Source organism: Podarcis vaucheri, assembly GCF_965113315.1.
Source record: "Podarcis vaucheri genome assembly, chromosome: Z".
In the NCBI taxonomy this organism is placed as follows: Eukaryota; Metazoa; Chordata; class Lepidosauria; order Squamata; family Lacertidae; genus Podarcis; species Podarcis vaucheri.
The window spans coordinates 38685758-38709454 of NC_138758.1; the positions used below are offsets into that span (position 1 = coordinate 38685758).

The window sequence follows — 23697 nt, forward strand, 5'->3', positions numbered from 1 at the left end:
AACAGGCCCTAAGATATGCTAAAGAGTGTTGGGTCTACTGTATAGTGACATGGGATAGAACCTTCTCACCAGTGGCACCCCACTTCTGGAACTCCCTCCACTTGGAAGTTTATATGGCACCTTCCTTTGCCTTACGACTTAGCTGTTCAGCCAGGCTTTGGTGGGCGTTCTGAGTTGAGTGGCTGGTGAGACCAGCTCAAAATGAAACGCTCTGTTTGCCCACAGAAATACAGCTATCATAATTGTTGATTTACATGTTTGGTTGCATTAACTGGTTTATGATTGCTATTGCTGTTGCTGTTTTTTGTTGTTTTGATACCAGGGATCTTAAGGGATGGACAGTAGTCTAGAAATATAGTAAGGAAGTATTTTTGTTTTTAATGGGGTTAATTGGCTGACTATACATTTAGCAAATCTGACTAAAATGTCTGATTAGCTGATTGGCTGACTGACTGGCTGATGCAAGCAAGCAAGCAGTGGGTTTTACCTCTTCCTTCACGAGACTGTAGCAAATAGGGCACTCCAGGCACTGATTGCTCCCAGGGTCATAGAAGTGGTTCACTTTGCACTGGTCACACTTGTACCCCACAAAGCCGTGCTTGCACACACATGTGCTGTTGTCATGGCACTGGAGGGAGACAGAACCGAGCTGGGAGCAGTTGCAGGCTGGAAGTAAGAAAACAATATGTGTGACTCTTAATTTGGAGACAGCATGTATGGGAAGGAGGAATAGAAGGGGAAAGGACATAGCCTGGTGATAGAGCACCTGCCTTGCATGCAGAAGGCCTCAGGTTCAATCCCTGGCATCTCCAGGCAGGAATGGGAAAGACCCCTGAGTCTAAAATCCCTAAGAGCCACTGCCGGTCAGTGCAGGCAGTACTGAGCTAGACAGACCAGTGGTCTAACTTGGAATAACATCCCACCTTTCCAGCTTTTGGGGATGCTTCCAGAGATGGGAAGAGAAATAGTGAGATTTCTTTTTAGGACAATGGAGTATCTCCAGCTCAGATGATTCTTAATATTTCTCAGGGCCACTTATTCCTGCAGGGTGTTCAGTATCACTGTAATTTATGTGGTAAAAATGCATAGTTCATTCGCTCCCAATGATGGGCACCAACTTAGATGGGTTTAAAAGCAGATTAGACAAATTCATAGAGGATAAGGCTATCAGTGGCTACCTGCCATGATGATTATGTTCTGCCTCCACCATCAGAAGCAGCAAGCCTTTGAATATCTGCTGCTGGGAACTCAGGTCCCTTTGTCCCCCCCTTAAAATGTTTGACGGGGCTGGAGGGACCCAAAGTTGATGGGCATTGCTGCCTTTCTTTCTATTCTACCTTTAGATTTTGTTTCCCAACAAGCCCTGTAAACGAACTTGTAAAAGGATTGCTGGATGGCAAGAGAGCAAAAACCATCAACATAATTTCTTATTTATCATTTCACCATTTACCCTCCCCATAAGTGGGCAGGGTAAAGCTCTCCTCCTCCTCCTCCTCCTCTTCTTTCTACCCTTTACCCCAAGGACCCAGGGCTCATTACAACAATTAAATCACAATATTTAAAAACAATTTAAATTAAAGCCTACTGTCACCGAAATAAGGTGTCCTAAAAATATGCCCAAGCAGGCAAATACATAATTTTGCAGCAAGCACTTGTTGATTTGGGTTTTGGGGGGGGGGGGGGAGACTACCAGATGCCTAGAAACTTGGGCTTGGAGACAGTTGGGTTCAGAATAGCCTTGGACCAGCTGCTGTTTTTGAAAACAATCAACCTCACAGAACTGTTTTAGGGATAAAAAGTGGATTGAGTAGGGAATAATCCATCTCACCAGTTCTAGGTACCTCTGTTGCTAGGACCTGCCCCCCATATTTTTTTCAAACTGGCGCCCCTGCAGGATATCACCAACAGGGAGAGTGCTGTTGGGTCCTGCTTGCCGTTTTGCACAGGCATCTGGTGGCCACTGTGAGAATGAGATGCTGGACTAGCCTTTAACCTGATCCAGGCTCTTCTGCAGGATATTCCACATTGTGACTAATTTATCAGTCTCCACCCCATCCTTTTATGACAGATCCTCTTAAGCAGTTGCGTTCCAGTGGAGTACAGGGAGCGAAGCCCAAAGAGAAAGAGAGCCCTGCATCCATGACAAGACATTATAGCAAACTGTGAAGACGCTCAATCAGACACTGGAGTTACCTCGACATCCTTGGAATGAGAAGCCAAAGAAACCAGCTTGGCACTGATCACATGACACACCTTCCACACCAGGTTGACAAGAGCATTGCCCTGTGAGCGGGTGGCAGCGGCTGTGTTGAGAACCTACTGGGTGACATTGGCAACTGAGGAGGGGGAGAGAGGGAGAGATAGAGAGAAGAAGAAACAGCTTAGAACCAGGTTACTCAATGGCCTGCTCATATAATCCTGTCTCTGTGCCAGTGGTTCTCAAAGGGTGTGGTTTGCCACAATGGTGTGGCAAGAGAGGATGGCAAGTATGGCGGGAAGATTCAAGGACAATCAAAGGAAAATAACAAACATTTCAAGGTAGTAGGGTAGATTATGCCATCACAATATTATTTGTATTTATTTGCAGAATATGGAAAGATAGCTTTTCAAAATCCAACAATGCTACGAGTTGTTTCTTTTTGTTTTCCAATGTATTTCTTATCAATAAAAATAGAAGTGGTACAAGCAAATGTTTATTCTGAAAATATGACCCAGAGGAAAACTTTGAGAACCATTGCTCTGCACTAAGATTTGCTTCCAGGTCCTTCTCAACCACACACTGTTAAGGATTGGTTAAGTTGGCTCAGAAAAGATACCGGACATCCTATGTGGTGTTAAAACTATGGGACTGCTTGCCTGCCCTAATTAATTAAATTTATACACCACTTGACTGTAAATAGAACCTCAGTGTTTTACTGATAATTTTAATTTTTTATAAAAAATTAAAATTATCAATAAAACACTGAGGTTCCATTTACAGTCAAGTAGTGTATAAATTAAGTTTTGTTTTGTAAATATCTTTGAGGTTTCATTTACAATCAATTAGTACAGTAATTTTGAAAAAACAACAACCCTAAAATGGGAAAAACCTTTAAGGAAAGTAAAACAAATACCATAATTATCAATAAAAGACAAAGTTCACTGCCATAGCAAGAAATCTTAGGAAGTATGTATGACGAGGTTGTTCAGCTCCATAATAGGGTATATTTGTCACAATATTGAACTCCAATCAGCAGCACAAAAGTAATCAGAATATGTTTAACCACAGACTAGGCTACGGGAAGAGGCTGTAGCTCAGAGGAAGAGCATCAGCTTTGCATGCAGAAGGTCACAGGTTCAGCCTCTGGCTTCTCCAGGTAGGGCAAGGAGAAAAACCTACTTGCAATACTGGAGAGCTGCTGCCAGTCAGTGTAGACAACATTGAGCTAGATGGACCCAATGGTTTAACTCAATATAAGGCAGGTTCCTCCTATATTACATATTCCCTGCCTGATTTTTCTCTAAAAATCATTTTCCGCCCCACCCTTCCTTCCTTCCCACCCACTCCACTTGATTACCTTTTGCAACCCTTTCCTGGCTGGAGGTCATAATAACCTGCTTGGCATTGGCTGCAGTCCCGCCCAGTCACATGGGGGAGGCAGATGCACTGACCGGTGACATCATCACAAGTCGCTGCTCCGTTGGTAGAGCCTCCAGGGTTACACTTGCAGGCTAGGAAGGATGAGAGGAGGGAAAATACATTCTTACACTTAAATACTTGGTGGGCTAAACCTACTGGTCTTGACACAACCCAGGCCCCCCATTCAACAAGCAACCCATATTTGTTGTGTGCATTTAAAATCTAAATTTTCCATTCTGCTGGCTTGTTTGTTTTTTAAAAAAATAAATAGTTTTATTGTTTTAAACCTGGGTGGGGAGCTTCTTTTGGCCTTAGGGCCACATTCTATTGCATTCAACATTCCAAGGTCCAGATACAAATGGATACTCCATCCTGGCAGTGGGCCACGGCATGCAGAGCAGTCTGAGGCTGAGCCACTGCCAGGCCAAGTGGAGGCAGGACCCCAGCTCCTACCTGATCTTTGCTGTGATGGCCTCGCTCCACTGTGGCTCTTCTGGGGCACAGTGCCCTCCCAAGCATGTGCATGCCCCCCAAACAAAAAAATAAAATAAAATAAACCCCAAACCCGGACATTTCCATTAAAATGTAAAAATCTTCCTGGATGGGCATGTTGGCCCCCCAAAACAGGATATGTCCTTATATGCAATTGTTCTAGAGCCGCTTCATAGAAGTGGCCAGGGCCAGAAGCAAAAAAAAGGTGGGGCAATGAATGTAAATTTTATCTTTTTACAATAGGGTTGTTTCTACACACATTTACATTACTCTCTATCCAGGCCAGGCAAAAACACTCCTTTAAAAATGATTAAGATAGTGTTGTCTGAGGTTTCCCACCTGTGTTGTAATTTATGATTTTGTGGAAACCATAATTTTATGATTATTTTTCCTTTTTAGTTGCCTTTGAAGTGTCCAGAAACATCAATTTGTTTAAAGAGGATTAGCTCCAGAAGGCAGCAAGGCTGGACATTCACCAGGGCACCAAGGTGAGCAACAGGGCCCACTGCTCTTGCTACAATTTCCATTTAGCACAGGAAATCCAGGAAGACTGGATGCAGCCTAAAAGAATTCTCAGTTTCCATATTTTGTGGCTTCCATGTTATGGGAGAGTCACTGAAGGCGTCACGCCAATAAGCCCACGTGGAAGTGGGCAGGACACAGGGGCCCCTCTTTCTTTTAAAAATGGGGAAATAATATCTGACCTATGCCAATGTCAGAGCATCTCACCAGACACAGGAGGGTGATAAAGGCATAATGAAAAGAGATACTTTCCAAGAAATATAGACTCCTTTCTTTATCTATGTTAATGACCAAAATCAAGATCAAAGTTGGGAGTTGAACATTTGCAGTGATGTGACCTAGAAGTAAAGCAGCAAGCTGGAGAGAGAGAGACAAAGCAACATTTGAGAGCAATGTTTGATTTCTGTTTGAATCCAAGGCTGCAACTGTAGGAGAAACAAGACCCTTTTGGGGTGTTGATGCTGTGAACCGCTCCATCGTAGGCTCAGGTTGTATATGTGTAAATATCATAAAAACACTACAGTCTCCACTGTGCCTCATTCCAAAAGGAAAAATGGACTTTGGGTAAGAGGCTGGAACCCCTGGAATACTTTTTTAAACTTCTGCATGCTGCTGGACCAAAAGGTTTCCAAGCAGCTCTCAGGATGAGTGGAAGGCCTGTACTCACGTGTACACTTCACAGCATGGTTGGTGGCTAGTGGATCTCCATAGAAGCCTTCCTGACAACTTTCACAGTGTCCTCCTGCTGTGTTGTATAAGCAGCGGAGACACTGGCCTGAGACAGGATCACAGTTGCCCACGGCATTGGGATCCACGTTGCCGTTGCATTCACAGGGGCTGCAAGGTCGGACTGGACCATTCCTTCCCAGGGGGTCCCCGAAAAAGCCATCATCGCACAGCTCACAGAGTCTCCCTAGAGAAGAACAGCAGAGGTAGGGAGAACCAGGTTTTGTCAACAAGTCCCGCCAAAAGAGACTGCAGATGGTACTGCACTTCTTAAGAGAGCTGAAAGCAGTTTGCAAAAGGTATCACTTTCCAAAGCGTACACATGTAATGCAGGTGCTTTCTGGCTGAGTAGAGTTGGTAGGTTTTTGGAACAATAGGAATATAACTTGTTCATCCTGTTCTGTGGGATGACTGCATTCACTATGCATTCCCTATGATTACTAATTCCTCTTTCAAGCCATCTTCAACTGACTGAAAAATATCAGTTGTTGGTCTCCTAGGAAGCATTACAGCAGCAGCCCATCCGCCATTATTAACTCAAACGGGAGAATTATTTCACTCTGCTCTGGGGTTTGTCATCATTAACATGAATCCAAACTTTCCTATAAGCCATAAAGACAAAATTGTATGTTCCTTTCCTTCTGAAATTGATTTCCTGTCACTAATTGCAAATGACACAGAGGTATAAAATGTTTGTTGCTGATTCCATGAGTCAATGTTTAAAATAAACATAGAGGTTCATTTGAACAAAGACCAAGTGACAGAGGAGAATGGGAGAGAGCAAAGGCGGAAATATATCCCCAGATTTAGTTCCATAGCCATAAGGACCAGCAACTTGCACTTTAAAAACCCCCAAGAAGAACTGAGATTCTCAGAGGGGCCTTGAAAAGCAGAGAGAGCTAAAGGAGGAAGTGGGAAAGAGCATCTATTTACTTTTCAAGGGGAAATAAGGCACCCACCTCAGGACCAAGGGAGCAGTTTGTGGAGCAGGAATCAGAGGCTTCATGGTCACCAGCAAAAAACCCCCACAGATTGGCAACCACTGGTTTAACGTATGAGCACAGCCCCAATAGTTATACGCACCTCTTTGTCCCAGTGGGCAGTGGGTACAGACCACCTCTCCGCTCTGTGGGAGAGCCAGGCAAGGTGTCTGGCCAGGGCAAGGGCAAGGCTTACAGTCATCAAAGCGGCCCGTGAAGGGGTTGCCATGGAAACCAGCAGCACAACGCTCACAGGAAGGCCCCTCTGTGTTGTGGAGACATTGGCAGAGGCCTGGTGGGAAAAGGAACAGGACAAGCCATCAGGAGTTAAGATAGGAGAAAAGGAAAAACAACTGCTTGCTTTCCCTAAATGTAATCATGGTTTTGTTTTTTTGTAAGAACAATATAACGGCCATTTTGGGCTGGGCAGGTAGTCCATCTAGGCTGGTGTTCTCTTACTGACCAGGGGTCCAGTTCAGATATCTGAATTAAATATATCTACATTTTATATTTATACTTTAACCAACTAATCTCCTTGGTCTGCTCAATGGCGCAGCCCTCATTTGAAATTGAAAAATGGAGGCGTGGTCGGTGTGTTGTCTCACATGGAAGTTATTTATTTTTGGAAGTCCTAGAAATATTGAATGAACAGTTAGCTGTCCGTGGCCTGTCCCAAACATTCTTCTTGTTTTATTTCCAAAATGTATAAATCACTTTATGTTAAACACGTCAAAGTGGTGTACAAAAAGGGACGGTCCTTAAAACAAAATATAAAAACAAAGTAGAAACAGAGAGCTTTCTGATTCAGCGATCTAACTGGTGGACATAATAAAATTATCAATAAAACAGATAAAATTATAAATAAAGCACACACACGGAAATCAGCAAAACCATTTAACGTTCAAATAGAAGCTGGGCTAGCATGAGGCTAATAATAATAATAATAATAATAATAATAATTGTTGTTGTTGTTATTTGTACCTGCCCATTTGAATGGGTTGCCCCAACCACTCTGGGTGGCTTCCAGTATATATAAAACATTGAACTTTAAAAAGCTTCCCTATACAGATGTCTTCTAAAGGTTACATAGTTACTCATCTCCTTGACATCTGAAGAGAGGGCGTTCTGCAGAGTGGGTGCCACTACCAAGAAGGCCCTCTGCCTGGTTCCCCATAGCTTCACTTCTGGCAGTGAGGGAACTGCCAGAAGACCCTAGGAGGTGGACCACAGTGTCCAGGCTAAATAGGCTGAACGGTGGGGGTGGAGACACTCCTTCTGGGCAACCTTCTGGGAACCACATGCCAGTGGTGGGCACGGCCAGAGGCAAAGGTGGACAGAGCAGTGCATTTTATTTTTTTACTTTAGGAAGCTAGTTTCTACACACAGAGACATACAAACACACACACATCTCCCTCCAGGCAAGCAAATGATACATTCCAACCAGGCAAAAAAGCTCAAGGAGGGTGTGAAGCAGGGCCAGTGAGGGTTGTGTGGCCTGTGGAGAGCTCCAAGGTCCAGACTAGGGCAGGGTAATGTATAGTTTTCAACGTTGTGATATGTTGTCTTAAATAAGGATGGAATTGTGTACAGGTGAACAGCATAATGTGCTGGCAACCACTACTACTTTTGGTGTCTAAAACTTATAAAATCGTACTTACCTTTAACATATTGTTACAACTGTTATTTTACAGAACAGGTGATTTTTAGATAATCATCTTTTCTCTAAAATAAAAGCTGTAGAAGTAATTAGAGGCATAAATATCAAAAGTAAGTTGGCAGAATGTTCCCTAATAGACCGGAGGGAGACACACACAGAGAGAAGAGGATAAAGGAGGAAAGAGGCTTAAAAAACAGGGCAAGTTTTATTTCAACTATTTTTAGCTCAGAAGTAAATACTCCCAGTTTATTTTTCCATTGGACTAGCTGTGGATGCCAGAGTCTTGTGCTGCCCTCCCAAAGATGGATAAACCGGACAGACTTTGGTAATCTTTCGAAGGCCAATAGTTGGCGCCCCCAAATAGATATTTTCAATGATTAATCTTCCCAGAACTCTGGGTGTGGGAAGGAAAGTCCAGGGCTCTGGCAGTCTCCTTCCTAATGCTGGGCAAGCATGTATATATATATTTTTAAAAAATGATATTTATTGAATTTTTTTTTAAAGTTACAAAAGAAAAACAAAGTAGAAAAAGAAAAAAAACAAGCCACTTCCAACCATACATATACAAATTCAAAATAAGAGAAAAAGACAAAAAACAAAAAACAAAAATACACCACAAACATTTAAAAACATTTAAAAACAAATCCATTATTCTCAACTCCTCAACTATCATTACCCTCTTTCCTTGACCTCCTCCTCCTCCCCTTCCTTGTATCCTGGTTGTTAATTGTCACAGCAAATCCCTTCCATATTTCATAATATTCTGTCATTACATTACCTTAAACTATTTTAATCTTATCTTACTATAAAAAACCTTTAAACTTAAAACTTAAATCTTATTTTTACCAACTTCTCATAACCATAATATTCTTGAATAATTCTTTAAACATTTTTACTAAGCCAAGTAATTTCATTCCAACATTTTTCTAACATTCATCAATTTTGTAAAACAATCCTAGTAGTGAAAAAAGGAAATAAAAACAAATCCAATCTTCATCCAGCGTCCCTTCCTCCTGGTCCCGGGTTTTGTCAGTCCTCATTATCCCATCAATCTGGCGCATTAACCTGGTATCCTAATATCCAAGGCCCTTAAGTCTCTTCCATGTCCCTTCCGCAGCTCTTCTTCATATTTATAACTGCATTTTCCCTTGTCTCCTGCTCGTTTCACTCGTGGGAACTCCAGCTTAGCAATATTTTTGACCCTTCTCGACAGATCAGCCCCTTTTCCATAATCGACACTAAATTCCATGTGGTATTTAAAGACATGTTTCAAAATCCCTCCAAAATTGAGAGCCCTCCCAATCCCAAACATCTCACGGCCCATTGCCAGACTTGAAAAGTCCAAACATCCCTGCATAGGAGGGTCTATCCAACCCCCCATTTCCAGACCAAACCAAACTGTTTCTTTCCAAATCTGGCTTTTTCCAAGTTCATTTGTCAAATCCAAAAGTTCATATTCCTGTTGGGCCTGTTCTGTCAGGGCACACTCCTGATTTAATTCCTGGGTGGGCTCCACATATTTTCCCACTGCCTGTTCAAAATTTCCCACTGCCTGTTCAAAATTTCTAATCGAATCAGCCATCAAATTTGTCTTCTCATGTAGCTGTTCCAGTAGGGCATTTGTTTTATAGAAAGCACACAACAGAGCTTCTGAATACATTGTCCTGAAGGTCAGATGTCTATTCCCACGATTGTAATCTGTAACAGCTGCCAGCTCCCAGGAGTTGGTTACAGTTTCACAGTCTCCCTCTAGGGGGGAAACTTCTATTTAATCTTTCTTTTAAAGACAAGTCTAGCAACAGAGTTTCCTTTTTTCAGATATTTTTCAGATATTTTGTCAATATTTGTTCCTTTAAGGTGCGAAAGGAAACAATGGAATCACTATGTTTCTCTTCTTTTAGCTAATTCCTTTCTGCTCGCCAGTCCTTATTTAAAGTCCAATTGTTCAAAGTTTAAGTACTCATGGATGCTTATTTTAGAAGCCAAATTGTCCCAGGAAGAAGGCAGCGCTCTCCGGCAACGGCTGTGCGGCTTCGCTCCACGGAAATAGCAGTTGACTCACAGCACCGCGCCACTTCCCCTTCTTCGCTTCGGAGCCCGTTAGTGGGTTCCTTTGCAGGTTGGGGGGCGCTAAGGGTGCCCACCGAGTCCCATGGTCACAGGCTTCATCCGCCTGTGATTTTTAAAAGGGTCCCCGCTTTGCCGTAGCGGAAAAGACCCGTTTTGCGAGGAGCTAGTCCCTCCAATTCAGAGGGAGTCCGCCATTGCCGATGGCGCCACCCTGGAAGTCCACGCTGGGCAAGCATGTAGTAGCCCTCATGCCACACTCCTACAGTAATCCTTGCAGCCTGCACAAGGCCAATATATGGCGAACCCAAGTGGATCTTCTCAATTTTGTGACACCTCAGATTTTATGACTGAAATGTAAAACTATGTAAAAAGAAGAACAAAAATAATGGAGGAATATAACCTACAACCAATGCAGGAACTACATGCAATGTGTTATATGATATATGAGGTTCTGAGAATGACAGGCTAAAATGAGTATCCCACATAAACATAGGTCAGAAAGGAAAAGACTTGCAGCAAGGGCTACAACTGTGATTTTATTTTACCGATAATTTTGAAATTAGCACCTTTCACTTAAAATAAAAGTTGTAGAAGATACTAGTAGCATGTGTATCAAAGGTAAGGTGAAATAATGTTCCCTAACAGAGAGGAGAAAGACACAGACACACCAGCACACATAGAAGTGGAGCGGGGAGGAAAGAGACTTAAACAAGAGGCTTTTGTGCCGCCCTCCCCAAGATGGATAAAATAGACCAGACTTCGGTAATCCTTTGAAGCCAATATTTGGTGCTCCCAAATAGATATTCTCAACTATGGATCTTCCCAATTTGTGCCGCCTTCACTCAGTGCCCTGTGAAGGAAAACTGTCAAGACCCTGGCAGTACCCTAGAGTCCTTCCCTCCATCCCAAAGATGGGAAAGTCCCCACAGAGTCCCTACAGAGCCCCAGCACTGCCCTCCCCACAGCCACATAATCATTGCATCCTATGCAAGGCAATATCTGGCACCTCCAAGTGGATCTTAATTTTGCACAACCTCCAATTTTAGGAGGACTGAAATAGCATAGCACTATCTAAAAAGCAGAACAGGAATAGTAATGGGCTGGAAACACTTTTAAGTATCTCAGGATGAATATACCCTACAACTAAAGCAGGTCCTACGTGCAATGTATTATATCCTATGAGGTTCTGCTACTTGAAAAGGCACAGATATTGACAGACTGAAATGAGCATCCAGTAGGTCAGAAAGGAAAAGGGCTGCAACGAGGGCTGGGCGATGTCAACATTGTGATATGTCACCAGCTAAACATCGTGATACACCAATATTTTTTAATTTATCTCCTTTGGTCTAAAATAAAAGACACACCAGCATACACAGAAGGGGAGAGGAGAGGAAACAGCCTTCAACAACAAAGGAAGGTTTTTTAATATTAATTTTAAATCAGCAATAAATAATCCTAGTTTATTCTTCTACTAGAAAAGCAAGCGTCAGGAACATGAAAGGGGATGACTAACTTCTCTCAAAGCCAAAATGTGCTGCCCCCTCCAATTGGATTGTCTCAATTATGGATTTTTCCAATTTTGTACCACCTTGGCATGGCAGCCTGCACAGGAAAACCAGGCTCTGGCAGGGTCCCAGAGCCCTTCTCTCTTTCCCAAACCTGGGCAAGCACTTACCAGACTTCAGGCTTTTGGAAGGTGGTGCCAGGACTCTAGCACCGCCCTCCCAAAAGCCACACAAAATGGATGCACTTTGTAATCTTTCCTAAAATGGCTGCGGCCTGTGGGAAGCTAGGATAGTATTTGGCGCCCCCAAGTGGATCTTCTCACCTTTGTGTGGGCAAGCCCTTAATAGGTTTCCGGCTTCAGTATGATGGTGCCAGGCCTTTGGAAGCACCCCTAGCACCGCCCTCTTCCAACAGCCACACAAAATGGATGCACCTTGTAATCTTTCCTAATATGGCTGCTGCCTGTGGGAAGCTAGGATTTGGCGCCCCCAAGTGGATCTTCTCAAGAATGCATCTTCTCACCTTTGTGTGGGCAGGCCCTTAATAGGCTTCCGGCTTCAATATGGCGGTGCCAGGCCCTTGGAAGCACCCCTAGCACCGCCCTCCAACAGTCACACAAAATGGATGCACCTTGTAATCTTTCCTAATATGGCTGCTGCCTGTGGGAAGCTAGGATAGTATTTGGCGCCCCCAAGTGGATCGTCTCACCTTTGTGTGGGCAAGCCCTTAATAGGTTTCTGGCTTCAGTATGGTGGTGCCAGGCCTTTGGAAGCACCCCTAGCACCGCCCTCCCAAAAGCCACACAAAATGGATGCACCTTGTAATCTTTCCTAATATGGCTGCTGCCTGTGGGAAGCTAGGATTTTGGCGCCCCCAAGTGGATCTTCTCAAGAATGCATCTTCTCACCTTTGTGTGGGCAAGCCCTTAATAGGCTTCTGGCTTCAGTATGGCAGTGCCAGGCCTTTGGAAGCATCCCAGCCTTAGCGCCGCCCTCTTCCAACAGCCACACAAAATGGATGCACTTTGTAATCTTTCCTAAAATGGCAGCCGCCGGCAGCCCAATATTTGGCGGCCCCAAGTGGAACTTCTTAATATTGCAATGAAGGCTGGGCGATTTCAACATCGTGATATGTCACCAGCTAAACATCGCAATATACGGATGTAACACAATGTCTAAAATAAGGATGAAACTATGTAGAAGCAAACGAACGGGATGATATTCTGAGAACGGCTATTACCTAGGGGGTCTAAATTTTATAGACTCGTACTTACCTTTAACATATTGTTACAACCGTTATTTTATAGCGCAGATAATTTTAAAATTTGCTCCTTTTCTCTACAATCAAACCTGTGCAGGCAATTAGTAGCCTAGATACCAAAGTTCAAGTGGGAGAACATTTCCCAACAGACACAAGGGAGACACACAGAAGGAAGGGGACAAGGGAGGAATGAGGCTTAAAAAACCAGGCAAGGGCTTATTTTTTGAAATAACCCCCGTTTAGGGAAGTAAATAAATAGAGCACACCCGAACGCACACACAAGCAGAGCTTTCCAAAGTTTTCATGCCTGGGACTCACTTTTAGGCATACATCATTTCGAGACACAGTAATTCAGTTTTCCTAGCAAACTGCAGGTTAAATGAATCCGTTTCCACCCCCCAGGAAAAAGGGGGGCGAGTGTTCGGGTGGCAGGACACAATTACGCATTGCGACACACAGTTTGGAAAGCTCTGCACTACAGCAAAGCTGCAATCGCATTTGTTTTACTCAGCTGTGGGAAGGTTCTGTTCGGGCTCTGGCAGTTTCCCAGAGTCCTTGTGTTGCCCTTCCAAGGGCAGATAAAAAGGATCCTTAAAATTTTGTGCCACCTCAGCTGGGCACCCTGTGCAGAAAAACTGCCCATACTGCTCTGGCTCTTGGAAGGGAACTCCAGGGCTCTGGCAGCACCCTAGAGCCCTTCCCTCCTTGCCACAGCTAGGCAAGCATTTACTGGACTTTCCACTTTCGGGAGGCGGTGCCAGGGCTCTAGCACCACCCTCCAACAGCCACACAAAATGGATGCACTTTGTAATCTTTCCTAAAATGGCTGCGGTCTATGGGAAGCTTTGGTGGGAAGCTAGGATAGTATTTGGCGCCCCCAAGTGGATCTTCTCAAGAATGCATCTTCTCACCTTTGTGTGGGCAAGCCCTTAATAGGTTTCCGGCTTCAGTATGGTGGTGCCAGGCCTTTGGAAGCACCCCTAGCACCGCCCTCCCAAAAGCCACACAAAATGGATGCACCTTGTAATCTTTCCTAATATGGCTGCTGCCTGTGGGAAGCTAGGATTTGGCGCCCCCAAGTGGATCTTCTCAAGAATGCATCTTCTCACCTTTGTGTGGGCAAGCCCTTAATAGGCTTCTGGCTTCAGTATGGCAGTGCCAGGCCTTTGGAAGCATCCCAGCCTTAGCACCGCCCTCTTCCAACAGCCACACAAAATGGATGCACTTTGTAATCTTTCCTAATATGGCTGCTGCCTGTGGGAAGCTAGGATTTAGTGCCCCCAAGTGGATCTTCTCAAGAATGCAACTTCTCACCTTTGTGTGGGCAAGCCCTTAATAGGCTTCTGGCTTCAGTATGGTGGTGCCAGGCCGTTGGAAGCACCCCTAGCACCGCCCTCCAACAGCCACACAAAATGGACCCAGTTTTTAATCTTTCCTAAAATGGCGGCCAATTTGGCGCCCCCAAGAGGATCTTCTCAATTTTGCAAGAAGTGCTGAGCGATATCTTGCTTTTCAACATTGTGATATGTCATCACAATATATACCGATACAGCACCATGTCTGTGTCTGAAATATGAACGGAGATATGTAGAGACGAACAGGGTTACGTGCCGGCAACTCATATTAGTTAGGGGTCTAAAACTTATTCATTTTAACTTACGCTTAAGAAATTGTTACAACTGTGATTTTATATTACCAATAATTTCTAAAATTATACATTCTCTCTAAAATAAAAGCTGTAGAAAAAATTATCAGTTTAGATGTCAAAGGTAAGGTGAGAGAAAGCTCCCTAACAGAGATGAGGGAGACACAGATTGCCGGGGGGGGGGAGAGACAACAGGAAGAAAGAGGATTAAATAGGGCAAGAATTATTTTTATTGTTTTAAACTCAGCATTAAATAACTCCAGTTTATTTTTCTACCAGAGTAGTGGAGGCTGCCAAGCGAGCCACAGTAACATGCCAGGCTTTGGGGAAGGGAGGCAGAAAAGGCTTCCTGCTCATGCAACAACCCCAAATTTTGTGCCACCTAGGCAGGGTGACTCTTGCTTAAAAACTGCAGGCTCCAATTTGGCTCTGGGAAGAAAACTGGAGGGCTCTGGCAGCACCCTACAGCCCTTCCCTGCTTCCCAAAACTGGGCAAGCAGTTACTAGACTTCCAGCTTCAGGAAGGCAGTGCCAGGGCTGCAGCAGCCTCCAAGAGCCCTAGCATCACATTCCAACAGCCACACAAAATGGATGCACTTTGTAATCTTTCCTAATATGGCTGCGGCCTGTGGGAAGCTAGGATTTGGTGCCCCCAAGTGGATCTTCTCAAGAATGCATCTTCCCACCTTTGTGTGGGCAAGCACTTAATAGGCTTCTGGCTTCAATATGGCGGTGCCAGGCCCTTGGAAGCACATCAAGCGCCGCCCTCTTCCAACAGCCACACAAAATGGACCCAGTTTTTAATCTTTCCTAAAATGGCGGCCAATTTGGCGCCCCCAAGAGGATCTTCTCAATTTTGCAAGGAGGGCTGAGCGATGTCTTGTTTTTCAACATTGTGATATGTCATCACGATATATACCGATACAGCACCATGTCCGTATCTGAAATATGAACAGAGATATGTAGAACGAACAGAGTTACATGCCAGCAACTCATATTAGTTAGGGGTCTAAAACGTATTTATTTTTACTTACACTTAAGAAATTATTACAAGTGTGATTTCATATTACCAATATTTCTTAAATCTGCACCTTTTCTCTAAAATAAAATCTGTGGAAGAAATCAGCAGCACATATGTCAAAGATAAGATGAGAGAATGTTCCCTAATAGAGATGAGATAGACACAGATGGGGGGGGAGGCAAAGAGAGGAAAGCGGTTTAAACTCACAATTAAATAACCCCCGTTTATTTTTCTATCACAGTAGTGGAGGCTGCCATGTGAGCCACAGCAACATGCCAGGCTTTTGGCAAGGGAGGCAGAAAGGGCTTTGTGCTCTTGCAAGAGCCTCAGATTTTGTGCCATCTAGGCTGGGTGCCCTGTGCATAAAAACTGCAGGTACAATATTGTGCCACCTTGGTGTGACACCCTGTGCAGGAAAACCAGGCTCTGGCATCTTCCTAGAGCCCTTCCCTGGTTCCTAAAACTGGGCAAGCACTTACTAAACTTCTGGCTTTTGGAAGGCGGTGCCAGGGCTTTGTGCCGCCCTCCAACAGCCACACAAAATGGATGCACTTTGTAATCTTCCCTAAAATGGAGACCTCTGGGAGGCTAGTATAGGCACCCCCAAATGGATCTTCTCAAACATGCATCTTCTCACTTTTGTGTGGGCAAGCACTTACTAGACTTCCGGCTTCAGGAAGGCATTGCCAGGGCTGCCTTCAGAGCCCTAGTGCCACCCTCCCAAGGCCACACAACACTGATGCACTTTGTAATCTTTCCTAAACTGACAGCAGCTTTTTGGCGCCCACAAGTGGAGCTTGTCAATTTTGCAGCACATCAGATTTCTGAATGACTAAAATAGCATAGAACTATGTAAAAAGGAGAACAGGAGTAATGGACTAGAAACACTTTTAAGTACCTCAGGAGGAATATACCCTACAACCAAAGCAGGTCCTGCATGCAATGTATTATGGCATATATGACATTCCGCTACTTGAAAATGCATAGAAATTAACAGACTAAAATAAGCATCCTACATAAACATAGGTCAGAAAGGAAAAGTGCTGCAACTAGGGCTGGGTGATGTCTGGCTCTGGAAAGGAATATTCAAGCTCTGGCAGGGCCCTAGAGCCCTTATCTCTTTCCCAAAGATGGGCAATCAAGTACTAGATTTCCGGCTTTGGGAAGGCGGTGCCTGGGCTCTGGCATCACCCAGAGCTCTAGCGCCGCCCTTCCAAAAGCCACACAAAATGGATGCACTTTGTAATTACTCTTAAAATGGCATCCTCTGCGTGGCCAATATTTGGCGCCATCAAGTGGATCTTCGCAAGTATTTTTGGATGAAATAGCATAGTACTATGTTAAAAAAAACAACAAGAATAGGAATAATGGTCTCGAAACAGCATTAAGTACCTCTGGAGAAGCATACCTTACAACAAAAGCAGGTCTTACATGCAACATATTATATCATATATGAGATTCTGCTATCTGAATAGCCAAGGAGATTGACAGACTAAAATGAACATCACACATAAACATATGTCAAAAAGAAAAACAGCTGCGATGAGGGCTGGGCGATGTCTGGTTTTCAACATTGTGATATGTCACGATATACTGATATATAAGACCATGTCTGAAATAAGGATGGAACCATGTAGAGACAAATGGGGTGATGTATTTTGCAACTCTTACTACTTAGGGGTCAAAAATTTACCTATAAGCTATTGTTATGCCGGTTATTTTACAGTACAGATAATTTCAAAATTAGCACCCTTTCCTAAAATCAAAGTTGTAGAAGTAACTAGTAGCATAAATTATCAAATCTAAGGTGGCAGAATGTTCCCTAACAGACAGGAGGGAGATTCAGACACACCAGCACACACAGAAGGGGAGAAGGGAGGAAAGGGGCTTAAACAACAAGGCTATGTTTATTTCAATTATTTTAAACTCAGAAATAAATAATCCCAGTTTATTCTTTTTCTTGTATTAGCAGCAGCTGCCAAGCAAGCCTCAGCAACATGGGGGGCTTTCGAGAGGTGAGGCAGAAAGGGCTTCCTGCTCTTCCAAGTGTCCCAGTATAACTTTGGCGTCAGGAGGTGTGTGGGAAAATAAATATTTATTCCCCACCCACCCAAAAACACCTGAACAAAGTTGTGATCACATAAGGTTTACTCCTATTCCAGAGCCCTTGCAACACTCTCCCAAAGACAGATAAAATGGATGGACTTTGGTAATCTTCTGAAGCCAATATTTGGAGCCCCCAAATATATCTCTTCTCCAGTTATGGACCTTCCCAATTTTATGCCTCTTCAAAATTACCGGCACTGCTCTGGCTCTAGGAAGGAAGCTCCTGGGCTCTGGCAGGGTCTTAAAGCCCTTCTTTTTTCCCCCAACGCTAGGCAAGTGCTTACTCAACTTCCAGTTTTGGGGAGGCGGTGCCAGGGCTCTGTGCCACCCTCTGCAGAGAACTCCAAGGTCCAGACTAGGGCGATGTCTAGTTTTCAATATTGTGATATGTTGCCAGTTAACATCACAATATACCAATATTACAAGATGTCTGAAATAAGGATGGAATTGTGTAGATGTGAACAGCATAATGTACTGGCAACCACTACTACTTATGGGTCTAAAACTTACAAAATCGTACTGACCTTTAACATATTGTTACAACTGCTATTTTACAGCACAGGCGCTTTTTAGATTATCACCTTTTCTCTAAGATAAAAGCTGTAGAAGTAATTAGTAGCATAGATATCAAAAAATAAGATAAAAGAATATTACGAAACAGACACAATGGAGACAGACACACCAGCATAGGGTTGTCGTACTTCCAGATTTTCCTGAACATACAGGAAATCGCTGAAATGTCAGGGGAAATCTGGATGTACAGCAAGCTAAGTCGGCTTTTGTGTCTAGATTTTCACTTTTTGAAATATGGCAACCCTACACAGAAGGGGAAAGGGGAGAAAGGGGCTTAAACGACAGGGCAAGGTTTATTTTTATTTTTAAAACTCAGAATTAAATAACCCCAGCTTATTTTTCTACGAGATTACTAGTGGCTGCCAAGTTAGCTCTGGCTGAGGGCTCAAAAGCATGGGGGGCTTTCGGGAGGCAAGGCAGAAAGGGCTTCCTGCTCTTGTGACAGTCCCAGCAAAGTTCAAGTATCATGAGGTCTCCTTCAACTACCTCCTAGCCTGGTGCTGGCACTTTAAACAAGAAACTCATGGTGTCTACGTAAGTTACTGAGGAAAGGTCCTTGATAGGCTGCTTTCTTTGATACATGCTCTTGTGCTTCTCTGCCCCCTGCAGAGCAAACAGAACACTGCTGTTTGAATCAGGGTAGAGACGAAATTTTTTGAAACCCTGACGTAATGCTACCCATGTCAGAAAGTTTAGATTTTGGTGAATTTCCTTAAAAAAAAAAAAAAGCTCAACAACTTTTGTTTCTGGATTTGGCAACCCTGGGACATGCACACATCATAGTTTGTGCCATGTCAAACCAGTTTTGGACAATGTATCACATACCCTCCAACATTTCTCCAATGAAAATAAGGACTTCCCATTCCATAATGATGATTTTACTATTTATACCCCCCCCCCACATCTTACTGGGTTGCCCCAGCCACTCTGGGCAGCTTCCAACATAATTAAAATTAAAAAAAGATTGCCTTCAGATAACTCCATCACCTCCAACATTTCTTCAATGAAAAAGAGACATCCTAAGGAAAAGTGGGATATTCTGGGATCAAATCAGAAACAAAATCAGGGACATCCCTGGAAAATCGGGACACTTGGAGGGTCTGGTATCACCCAGCCCTAGCCCAAACAAAAAGGTTTGGAGGGCTGCATTTGGGCCCCAGGTCCTAGATTTCTCACCCCTGTTTTATCTGCACATAAACCATCAGGTATTTCTGTTGAATAAGCTCCATTGACATGAATGGGCATTACACAAGAAAACAGCTTCCTGGAACTGGAGAAAGGATGCCTGTTGCTAGTAAGCCTTCTTAAATAGTTTCAACCACCAATAAATCACACTGGCTCATCATTTCCATGCTGCTTGGTTTTCTGTTAACCATCAGCAGTTTTAGCCCATAAAAAGTGGAGACAGCATAAAGAAATAAATACAAGCTTCAAAATGGGATGCAGGTGACTTGCAAAGGTCTTAAACTTCAAATAGAGCATAGCCAGAGAACCTCTGATTATGAAGGGCCGTGTCTGTAGATTCAAAATGCCCTTTCTTAGAGATCGCTCCAGGTAGACAGAGAAGCTGTTTCCAATACGAAATCAAAAGAGAATTGGAAGAAGAAAAGAGTGTAGAGCAACACACTTTTGCATGTGGTTAGGAGTGATATGTCACAACTGTAAACACAATTGCCATTATTAATTTTTGAAATTTGGTAAGCCATAAGAAAAGGTTCCATGTGATGGCAAATACTGTAGGGGAACTGCCACAAAATCAGTAAAGTTTTTGGATCAGCAGTAGCTATCATATATAGTAGCAGGAGCTGCAAGAAAATGTTGCAGCATGAAGTCCTCTTAGGAATGTAAGGAGGTAGCAGTTTCCATCCCATTCACCATTCACTGAAATCAGTGCTGTTTCCATTTCCCCACAGTTCAAGTTCCACTAGAGCCTATTTCATTCACTTCACTAGCCACTACAACTGAAACAAACAAGATTAGTTATGTGATTGATTTACATGATAACGCATTTGGATAATGTGTCTTATGTGATTTCTGTTTTGTTTCCTTGATGCTAGTTGCTGACCGTAACAATAAATATTTTACTTGATTTTAGTGGAAGGAAATGTTAAAAGCAATGCATACAATCACATAATTATTTTTGTAGCATTTATAGAAACAACAGTACTCATATTTGCTTGCTTGGTTTTAATTTCTGACTTTGATGAACAAGCACATTGTGGCAATTTCCGCTCCTGTTTTGCAGCAGGATTTCCCAACATGTCTAGGAGCTTCTGTTCAGGGGTTCAGTCACCTATGTTCTCTACCAAGATAATCCATTTCATTTACACCACCACCCACCATTCACTCGTGTTCTACACCCACTGAACACACTCAGTTCACAATTTCCTGCAAAGGTCCATCTAACCAGTATAGCAAGCAACACAAGATGGGAACAAGGCTGTGTTGGCTGGCTTGGAGTTTGCTCTGGGAAACGGAGTTGCAAACAGAGTCGGGCAAATGGGGGCAAGGAAGAAGAGGGTGGATGTGGCAGGGCTGGAAGAAATCAAATGACTGGCAAGAGCCTATCTGACGGACGCACAGCTTGATTGAAGGAAATTAGAGCTGCAAGATCAAAGCCCTGGAATTGCATCCAAGGATTGCGTGGAACCAGAAAGGAGGAGACCAGACGCAGTGGAATTCCTCAGTAAAAAAAAGGCGGGGGTGGGAGAAGACAGCAAAGCGTTGTGCTGTTTCCATTTGGTAAAACAAAGGAACTTGTTAAGAATTTTCCTTTTTTTTTTTTTTATAAAAAGGAGCAATACAAGCCTTTGTGCATCTCAGTCATGTCCCATGAAGCAGCCCATATGTTGCAGTAACAGAGCACGAGCCAGATGCTGGCAGCCACTAAGCACATGTGTGTGTGGTTTGTAGAATCACACACAACAGCCATACCTGGATTGGGTTAACTTGGTCACTGTGTGGACATGTCCAGTGATATTTTCCTTTCAGTCTGAATGTTACTGTCCATGTTAACTTTGTACAGCTGTACCTCAGGATGCGAACGGGATCCGTTCCTGAATGGAACATAAGACGCAATGGCACGACGGCGAGTCTACGCGTGCACAAGTCACGTTTCACCGCTTCCGCGCATACACGTGATGTCATTTTGAGTGCCTGCGCATGCGCGAGCGACAAAACCTGGAAGTAACGCGCTCCGTTACTTCCGGGTTGCCATGCAGCACAACCTGAACACGCTCAACTTGAAGCACATTCAACCCGAGGTATGACTGTACTGGAGAAATCCTGGGAGTACCATATTTTTCGCCCTATAGGACGCACTTTTCCCCCTCCAAAAATGAAGGGGAAATGTGTGTGCATCCTATGGGGTGAATGCAGGCTTCAGGAAGCTATCATTTAATCCCCACCACAACCTTGTGAGATAGTTTAGGCTGAGAGTCTGTGACCAACCCAAAATCACACCTAGCGAGCTTCATGGCTGAGTGGGGATTTGAACCCTGGCCTCCCAGGTCCTTGTCTGACACTCTAACCACTATACCAAACAGGATGGCAGAGACAGAAAGAGAGAGAGAGGACTGACCTGTGTCAGGGTCACAGCTGCCATGTTGGTTGCAAGAGCAGAGAACACAACTGACTTACAGAAACATGGTAAAATTAATGAATGTTAGAAGGATGTTGGATAGAAACTAAGCGGTTTCCAGCTGTAATGCTTTAGGAGATATGAAAAAAAAGAGGTTTTACAAATGGGTAAAAGTTTAATGGTAAGGATTTGCTGAACTAACAAATCGAACTGGAATACAAAGAAGGGAGGTATGAGGAGGTCCGAGGAAATAAGTGTATGGAAGTTATGTTATTGAAAATTAATGTGTGTTTTTAACTGTTTTTTATTTTGTATGTTTATTTTTCTTTTTTCTTGTTATATCTTAAAAACTTTTAATAAATATCTTTTTTTAAAAAAAGAGAGAGAGGACTGACCTGTGTCAGGGTCACAGCTGCCATGTTGGTTGCAAGAGCAGGGAACACAACTGACCAAGGGGCCACCGAATGGCACCTCCCTCTTGAAGCCAGGAGCGCAGGACTCACAGAACTGGCCAACATATCCTTGCGGGCATATACATTCTTCGACCCACAGGGCAGGCTGAGAGAGGCCTGGGTGAGCTGACGTAAGCTGGACTTCCTTCAGGAGAATCCTACCTGAGGGGAAAGAAGGGAGACCCAGAGGGAGGAAAAGACTCAGTTGCACAGCTAGTCATGGTGGCTGTGCTAGCAATACAGGCAGCTCCTTTACACCATCAGATCCTTCGGTCCATCTAGCCCATTCTTGCTTATGCTGACTGGCAGCAGCTCTCCAGGGTCAAGGCAAGTGATCTCTCCTAGCCCTACATGGAGATGCCAGGGACTGAACCTGCAACCTTCCAGCAAAGCAGATATTTATCAGTGAGCTACAGCCCCTTCCCTATGTTCTACTTCCAGTGTTGAAGATAGTCTGTCTCTGAATGCTAGTTGCTGGTAACCATGAATGGGGAGAGTTACTGTTACATTCAGGTCCTGCTTTTGGCCTTCCCATAGGGCATCTGGTTGGCTAAGTGTGAGAATAGGATGCTGGACTAAATGGACCATTTGTCTGATCCAGCAGGGCTTTTGTTAGGTTCTCAGCCTTCCAATACTCTTATTTTTCCTTCCCCTCTCCATGCATCCAAGATGCAGTAGAAGCCACCAACCTATATGTTGGATGGCTTTAAAACAGGATCATCATCATCATCATCATCATCATCATCATCATCATCATTATTTTTATTTATACCCCGCCCTCCCAGGCCACCTTGCGGCTTGGGACCTCCAAAGTGTTGTTATTTGTGGACCTTAAGGTCCTCTGCGGGGCATACCAGGAGAGGCGTACCAGATTAGACAAACTATCCACAATGGCTATGTTCTACCTCCATTTTGGGAGGCAGTATGCCTCTGAATACCAGTTTCTGGGAATCACAAGAGGGGAGAGAAAGGTTCTGCTTTCACAGACTTCCCATAATGGATGCCTGGTTGGCAATTGTAAGGACACTGGACTAAATGGGTCTCTGGTTTGGAACAAGCCAGGATCTTTTTATGCTCTTATTCAAATTCAAGCTCACTTAAAACCAGAGGTCTTGAGGAATTGCACATTTTACATGACTGCCTACACCAGGGACCAACTACACATAGCAGGTTTTCAAATGACTAACCTGGTCCATAACTGCTTTTGGCCTGGATCCGAAGCGCTGTCAGGTTGGAGAGCAGGCGCTGGAACTGGAAAGCTGACAGAGCTGGTTGCATTTCTTCCTCAGCCTCGTGAAGCCTTTGAGTAATACAGGATTGGAAACACACAAAAGGGCTCATGGGGAAGCAGGATGAGAGCTTTAACAATGGCCTTATCACCCCCAGTGAAATGACACTTATCCGACTTCTGTTTGCTCCCTTGTCAGACCTGAGCACTTGACCATTTAGTGGCCAAAGTTTTAATGGATCGCAAATCAAATCTCTCTG

The 23697-nt window shown here is 43.8% G+C and overlaps 1 protein-coding gene across 1 annotated transcript in view; it reads right to left on the reverse strand.

Moving 5' to 3' along the window:
• Nucleotides 1-23697, reverse strand: part of LAMC3 (laminin subunit gamma 3) — a 71933-nt gene that overhangs the window by 17643 nt on the left and 30593 nt on the right. The window contains exons 11-17 of the mRNA XM_082208093.1: nt 23397-23509; nt 22153-22371; nt 6443-6631; nt 5301-5546; nt 3558-3711; nt 2194-2336; nt 488-666 (exon numbers count right to left, since the gene is read on the reverse strand). Of these exons, the coding sequence (XP_082064219.1) occupies nt 488-666; nt 2194-2336; nt 3558-3711; nt 5301-5546; nt 6443-6631; nt 22153-22371; nt 23397-23509 (1243 nt within the window). The remainder of the gene's footprint in view (nt 1-487; nt 667-2193; nt 2337-3557; nt 3712-5300; nt 5547-6442; nt 6632-22152; nt 22372-23396; nt 23510-23697) is intronic.